This window comes from Geospiza fortis, unplaced genomic scaffold (genome assembly GCF_000277835.1).
Source record: "Geospiza fortis unplaced genomic scaffold, GeoFor_1.0 scaffold195, whole genome shotgun sequence".
Taxonomy (NCBI): Eukaryota; Metazoa; Chordata; class Aves; order Passeriformes; family Thraupidae; genus Geospiza; species Geospiza fortis.
The window spans coordinates 1,019,132-1,027,271 of NW_005054324.1; the positions used below are offsets into that span (position 1 = coordinate 1,019,132).

Consider the following 8,140-nt stretch of genomic DNA (forward strand, 5'->3'; position numbering starts at 1 on the left):
ACAGGAATTATCACACAGAAGTAGGTTAACAGCTGTGCTCAGATGTGTAGAGGTGTGTGCAAGAATAGACAGAGCAAAAATAAAAATGTCTAAAAAAAATGAAAAAAAAATTATGAGGTATATGGGAGTAAGAATAGCGACTGTGGACTTTAGACACTGTAAGGTTAAAAAGATGAAGTCTGTGAAGTGTGAAAAAGAGAAGATATATTATGAAAGTCTACAAAATAATGAGTGAGCCTGAGGATCTTACACGGATCTCTCTATTTCCTACTTACTCATCTCTTTTGGTCTCCATTCTGCTCCTCCTCTTTCTAGATCTTCCAAATTACGTTTTGTTCTTTTTCCCAATTCCCTTTTCCCTGTTATTTATGTACCCTTTCACATAATTTTCCACCTTTCCTTTTTTCTATATACTTCTTCTCATGATAGAAATAGTAATACAAAAATCTAAGCATTTTCTTAATGTAAATAAATGTAAGTATTATTAAAAAAAAATTATAGTGCATAGAACTAAAAAGTAACATATTTTAAGTGACTGCCATGAAAAAATCTGCAGAGACAGACAGCCCTGCTGCTGCAAACTGCTTCAGCAAAAAGTCTAGGAAGGTTTAAGCATAACAACCTCAATTACTATACTGTAGTAATTTAACATAAAATTAAATTTTAACCCTCAAGCATCATCTCATTAGCTAATTCAAAGTGGAATCAAGAAATTTTGAGAATTCTATACTTTCTCTGAAGCAAAAAAGACATAGGCGTGGAATGTATTTGACTGTGTTTATGACAAAATGCAGACACTTACATCCAAGCTAATTATCTAGATTTTTTTTCAGTCAACAGGGAGAAAAATATTACTTGGAGAGTGCAATCCATCTTAGTTCAAAGTACATGCTTAAGATAAGCCAGATAAATTGGATCTTAAATGGGTCCACTTGCCCCACTGGCTACAAAAATTGCTGAGGCATCTAATTCAGATGTAGACACCTGCTCTAGAGACGTGGCATTCACATTCTCTGAAAAATCCCTTTCTCCAGGATTTTTCTCCTGTGAAGCTGAGAAGCCTCAGAGAAAAAGGAAAACAATAATTATCTCATTTGCTTCTCCTCTGTTTTGCTCACGTGGAATGTGTTTGGAGATTGTTTATCCAACAGGTGATTGTTTCATTGGATTCTGGTGTGAGTTGTATTTTTACTCAATGGCTAATCAGTGCCAAACTGTATCAAGACTCTGGAAGGAGTCACGAGTTTTCATTATTATCTTTCTAGCCTTCCGTAAGTATCCTTTCTGTATTTTTTAGTATAGTTTAGTATAGCATTCTTTAATATAATATAGTATCATAAAATAATAAATTAGACTTCTGAGAACATGGAGTCAGAGTCATCATTCCTTCCTTCGTCTGAGGGCAATGCAAATAGAATATGGAGATAGGTGAGAGCCCAGTGAAGGTATTCTGAAACAGATTATTAAGCTTTATGGAGAGCTGATCTATTCCAGTTTAAGTATTCTTGCATTTCTGTGTGCTGCTAGTATGTCACTTAAACAGCAGTTGTGGCCTGGAGCACAGCTCTATAGTGGTATTAGAGAGCCTATGGAGGCAGATGGGATATGTACATGGATCTGAAGTGGTTCTTGGACACAGAGTGTGTTTTCAGGCTTTTAAATTATATATCTTTTGGTGGGAAAAGTAAAAAACTGCTGGTCTGTTCTCCCTTTCATAATGTCTCCTAATCTGTCAAAAATCCTTCCAATTATGTGCCAATCCACCAAAAAAACATACCAGCTTAAGAAAGGGTTTGCATTATTGTATGAAGTGTGAGAGTTGCAGCAATCAAGAGAGCACATCTAAAAAAGAAACTGGAAAGATGCCAGTGTAGCAGACACTGGGCAAATGAGGCTCCCTATATGGGAGATATAAGGCAGGCAGCCCAGGACATTAAAGGAATTTGTGACTTCCAGAATACTTTTAAAAAGCCATGACTTCCCTCCTAGCAATGTCTGGACTGGACCTGTTCTGTCTTTAAATATAAAATTTGCCTGCAGAAAGGTTCCAAAAGAGAAAGTATTAAGTCCCAGCAGCCTAAAATACTTATTTCCAAAAGAAATATAGCCATTTATAGACAGTGTTTGTTGTTTTGTTATGTTATGCTTGTGAGAAGCTTATCTTCAAGCTTCCTTAGTGTCCCAGGTCACTGCAACAATATTATTCTTCCTAGCCATTCATTAAGAAAATAATAATAGAGTGGGGATTTTAAAGAGGTTAACAGGCAGACTTTTATGCATAGCTTTTCCCGGTATACGCAGTAAAACATTACTCTTATGTTTATACTCATTACTCAGGTACCTGAAATCAGTTTCCAATCTCTGTCTGTGGCATATCTTTGCTGTGTATATTGGAGAGTATGTTCTCAATATTTTGGTATCTCTTAGCTGTTGAGGGATTTTTTTGCAGGTTGTCTTTAAATTTCATTTTGCACTAGTTAAACAGATAATGCTCCCAAAATCTTTCATGGTAGCTTAGATCTTTTTTATACTTTAATGATTTACTGGTGTCTGGTTAGTCCTCAACCTTCCTACCACCTTCCTTCTGGATCTGTGGTGGTATGAATTGACACAGCATCCAGTAATGGTCAAATCAGCCCCAAATACACAGCTAAATCAATATCCCGAGCCCTACGAAATTAATTAATTTCTTTATACACATTTTATATGGAAATTTGGTTTATTATTTTGCTGCAATGTTGCTCATTTCCAATTGATCAAGGTCTCTTGACTCATGTCTTCGACAGAGTTACAGGTTTTCAGCACAAAAAACCACAAGAAGTGGCCTCAAATTGCTCTAGGGAAGATTTAGACTGTGTATCAGGACAAATTTCTTTGCAGAAAGTGCTGTCAACCACTGGAACAGATTGCCCAGGGATGTGTCAAAGTGACCATTCCTGGAGGAATCTAGAAAAGGTGTGGGTGTGGCACTTAGGCACAGGGTTTAGTGGTTGCCTTGGCAGTGTTAGGTTAACAATGGACTTGATGTTCCTTAAAGTCTTTTCCAACCTGAACTGTTCTATTCTGTTCCATTTGATTCTATGTTGTTAGTTTGTTTTAACTGATTGTTTGAAGAAAAAAACTATATTAAAATTTCCACCAAAACTAATATTGGACAAAAAACTCTCATAGAGAAAACAAATGTCCCTTCAAAGTGAATTCAGTGTTTAAGGTGAACTTTCACTAATACAGTGGAACACTCCTGAGGAAAGGGCAGCAGGGTGTAAACCTTTGCCCAGTGACTCATGGATGGCATTCCTCATAACACATTGCCTTTCACCTTAGCAGGCATTTGTTGAAGAGCAGAAGTCACTTTTTGAGTTTCAAATGACATCCTTCTTTCATCTGGATTTCTTTCCAGAATCTTCAATCAGCATTTGCTAAAGCCAATGCTTCTTACTTTATAGAGCTTATAAATACTGCAGGGAAAAATCTGGTGGCTCTTTCACTGCCTTGGGTATTTCTATAGGTTAACCTGGCTTCCTGCAGAACACAGGTAACTTCCCTTGATCAACACAGAAAATAATCTGACTCAAGATTTTGCATCACAAAGAGAGGTCTCAGTCTTCAAACTCTTTCTTGGGCCTTTGCTACTGTTTTTAAAATACCAAACTAACCCTTTCCTGCTACTTCCCAAACCCTTGATCTCAAAGACAGCATTCTCAATGGCATTCTATGATAAATCTTCACTCAAAATGGATTCCCCATCAGTGCTTGCTCTGGGCAATGAAAAACTGCTTTAAGATGTTTTTATCATTTGACTGCCATGCAAACATGCTACATCTGTGAACACAAGAACTTCTGGGCAGAGAAAATTTCATACTTGCCAAAAGGTACACATCCCCATCCTTACGTGCTGTTAACCCCAAGATCTCACTCTACAGGTTATTGTCCCTCAGAGATTTTTAATCCCTCCATTTTCTCAACAAATCCCTTTCTCCTTCCAAACAGTCAACAAAGACTTTGATGAGAAACCTCCAGTAGAAAATTTACTCAGTAGTAGTAAGTCTTGCTACAAGGCAATGACAATGGATCCTTAACAGTGTACTGGCATCCCACAAAGGTGAAAAGGAATCATGTCTAGTAGTCAACCTATCTATAGGTATATTACTTAAAACACTGCCACTTAATTATAGATTGGACACAATTTCTTGTCTAAATTCTGAAACCTGCCATGAAAAATACCTCCGATCTCCTGATATTCTTTGAATTCTTCTGAAGGTGTTCTTCCTATCTGTCCTGATTTAGGCAGAGGAATATTTTTTGTTTTCTCCTTTTTTGTTTTGAGCCTTGCTTTTCAGTAATATGTGACTTTCCACACCTTTTTATCTTTTACTTCTTTATCTTCTTCTCTCCCCTAATTTGTTTTCTCAAGATTTTTCTTCAGCCCTTCCCGTTTCCCTATCTCCTGTTTTTTTCACCATTTCTCTCTCCTATTCCCCCTTGCTTTAAATTTCCTTAGCACCCTTTTCTCCATCTTTTCCCACTTCTATTTGCATCATGATTTCCAACCTGCAAAGAAATGCTATCCTCACAGGCTCTGCAGCACCCTTTGATCACCCTCTAGCCTCTGCAAGCCAGCTCCTCCAGCAGCTCCAGTGCCCCAGTTAACCCAGAGACTCCAACGAGGTTGAGAGGGACTTCTGTCATAGCAGGAACGAGAGGGGAGCTAGCCTTGCCCTGAAAGGCGAAGCAAAGGGGGTCAGTTTGCCAAAGAGAGATTGGCAAGAAAATATGGTGCCAGCCGCATGCTGCCTCATTCATGTTCCCGCCAGCCTGTAGGGAGAGTAGCATGCCACTGTAGTGCACTGGTGTACTGACCCCTCCGAGTGCTTGTTAGTGCTCACCATACTCAGCATTTCTTCTCCCTGATTGATAGGACAATGTGTGTGTGTATGGGAGAGAGCAGATTCATTACAGCACATTAGCCAGACAGGCAGACAAATGCCCACAGGGGCAGAAAAGCTGTAAGGAATAAATAAAAACTTTATTATTTTTCTAAAACTTCTTTTCCTCAGGCTACAGTGAAGAATACTGGAGGAAGGGGAAAGTGGAGGGAGCCCAGAAAAGAAAGGGAGTGGTGAGAACTGGAGGGAAAGTTTATTAGCAGTCAAAGAAAGGCTTAAAATTTTCATTGTTGGATTCAGAGTTTGAATCTCTATTTATATTTTTAATTTTGGTCCCACTGCAAACTAGGAAAAAAAGGTTCGGTGCATCAGATACCAAGTTATCAGAACATTCCTGATGTAACACATCTGAAGTGTCTGAAACCTGGCTGCTCCACTTACTGAAATTTATAATTCCTCAGTTTTAAAAATGAAAAACAAACTAGTACCAGCCTTTATCAACAGCTGCCACCATGTGGTATTTAAAATACCACAGTTACTTTCAAATAGAAAGAAATATGGTGGCATCATCTAATCTGTCCAGTGACAAGTTTTTAGCCTCTACTCAGTAGCTCATAGCTGACAAGAGATGAGGTGGCTGTGAGGCAGCTCTGCAGCCCTGCATACTCTCTGCTAAGGGCTAGGAGTAGATAGCCTCTGCAAAATTGTCCTGGACACCGCAGCCACTGTACCAAACCACTTGCCCATCACCAATCTTTGGAGATGGGGGGCCAGATCACAGTCCAGAACTGCCCAGGCTGTCAACAACAGTGCATGAAAAAAGTGTATCCTCAAATGGCTGGTGCCAAAACCCTTTCTGCCAGGCACAGATTTACCAAGGTGCAGCATCCTCTCTGCATCAGTCATGAGATGCTGCCTGCTCTGACAAGGGGCAAGGAAGCAAACATGGAGCTCCTGGACTCTGTTCTCACTGCCTACTGGGTGGATCTTAGCCTGTCTGCTGTCTGGAAATACATTGTGGTGTTGAAAGAAAACTCCAGAGACATTCCACTATCCAAGAGGAAGATAGAGTGCAAATTGTCAGCCCTGGACCATTAGACAGTTGATCCAAAGAGTAATGATTTAAAGGACATGATTTGAGACAGCACAGGGACAAGATTTAGTTAGTTTAATACATTGATATTTGCTTGCTTGAGCCCTATATATATTTTTTTTTTAGAACATTGTAATTCCAGCAGCTTCATCCTCACCTCTCCCCTGATTTCATTTAGGCGCACTCCAAAATGAGCTAAATGTGTTAAAATTAAGAATAGCTTCTGGCAGATAACACAGCATTCTGAAATCTGCTTTGTAAATATCTACTGGTAGTATAGGTACCTCTGAGATTGCTGGAGCTTTGTCTGATGAAAAGTGTGTTCCCATTGGAAAATATCCATTGAACGCAGGATACTGTGAAACTGGCATATGACGCTGTGAATAATGTGCATGGGCTTCTTCTCGAGGGTGCTTGTCTGGCCACTTTTGATCCTGTAGCTTTCCTCTGAGCTGAAACTGTAGTCCAGTAAGTGCCTGCAGCATTGCTTTATTTCTTCCCTTCCCACTATTCGCAGAGCTGAAAAAATCACTATAAAACACACACACAAAATAGAAGGAGCAATTTAATTTCTTGAACAATGTACATCTACTATTAAAAAAATGAAAAACAAAACCAAAACAAAACTTCAGTATAAATCCAAATTAACACTATGGTTATCGGGCACCCATAAGAACACAATCCCTAACACGGTACTGGGGGAAAAAAAAAAGGAAAAAACAAAAAAAAGGGGGAAAAAAAGATGAGAAGAAACAGTTGGCATTCAGTTAACAATCATGTTTGGAGGTTTGTGACTGACTTTGTTATTCCAAGGGAAGCCAGGTACCAGGCTCTTGGGATTAGGTACAAAGGCAAGAAAAAAGTGGACGCGTATGAATCTCAAAGGTGACTGCTGGGTTAATAAAACAGTCTGTTTTCTGTTCACCCACTCTTCCTCTCAGTGTGCAAGTACATTAAAATATGTCAAAAGGAAAGCCATTTGCTGGGGAAAAATAATTCAGCTAAAAGTCCAAATTTCCAGCTGGTGTGTTGCCTTCGTGTGTGCAAGTGCGCTAACAAAGTGACCCACACATCTCACTGGATGAAAGTTGGTATCCTCATTAAAGTAGAAACAAACACTTGAAAACAGGAACAACTGCCAGTTACAAAAAGGACCACAACTGAAATGAGAAGCCTTCATTTTTCCCCATTCTGTTTCCTACTTGCTCTACAGCAGATACTATATATATATATATATATTTAAGTAACTGCTTGAAAAATAATGAAAGAAAAACTGATTTTGTATGCAGTAACCATTCCCATTTGCTGGAGGAATTGCATTGCTAACAACCATCCACATTATCATCATGTGTTTAGAAGAAGAAATATTTTCACAGTCCAGTTTCTAAACTGCCACATACAACACAACGGTTGGTTCCTGCAAAGAGCCACCCTTTCAAAAGTGAGTAGCTCTGGGGAAGAAAACTTTATATCAGAATAGCTCACACTAGAAAGCGATTGTAGGATCAACCTCCAACCCTTTAAAATAAAAGCACATTTATCGTGGCATATACTGCCTTTGCCCCAGGAAACACAATGAGACTTGAACACAATCACTAATTCACTGCGGTGTGAACATTTCATGTAATATGAACTGCACGAGACATTAGATCTTCCTTGGCCCAGGCCCTGACAGAAAACACTATTAGATACACAGAAAGCAAAATGAGGGAAGTGGTACACCACAGTGTGAGCAGCCATTTGTTTATTGATGACATGATTTTCCCTGGGGGTGAAAAGAAAAAGGAAAAAAAGGAGTAAAGAAGTATTCCAAAATCTCTAATGACCTCAGCAGAGTTTATTATGATGAACCACAGAATCCCTTCATGGGTGAGGTTGGAAAGACCTCGGGATCATCTAGACCAACTGCCCCACTCAAAGCAGGATCAGCCACAGTATGTTGCTCAGGGCTGTGCTGAATTTCAAATATCATCAAGGACAGAGATTACACAGCCTCCCCAAGCAAACTATTCCAGTGTTTGATCATGTACGCACTAAAAAAAAAATTCTCTTATAAGGAATTGAAATTTCACCCATTTCAGTTTGTGACTATTGCTTCTTGGCCTGTCATTGGGCACCCCTAAAATCCTAGCTCCACCTTTTTTCCTCCCCATCCAGTAGG

The 8,140-nt window shown here is 39.2% G+C and overlaps 1 protein-coding gene across 1 annotated transcript in view; it reads right to left on the minus strand.

Moving 5' to 3' along the window:
* Positions 1-6,464, minus strand: part of TFEC (transcription factor EC) — an 86,680-nt gene extending 80,216 nt beyond the window's left edge. Inside the window, exon 1 of the mRNA XM_014306978.2 lies at positions 6,264-6,464. Coding sequence (XP_014162453.1) covers positions 6,264-6,464 — 201 coding nt within the window. The remainder of the gene's footprint in view (positions 1-6,263) is intronic.
* Positions 6,465-8,140: the final 1,676 nt, after the last annotated feature.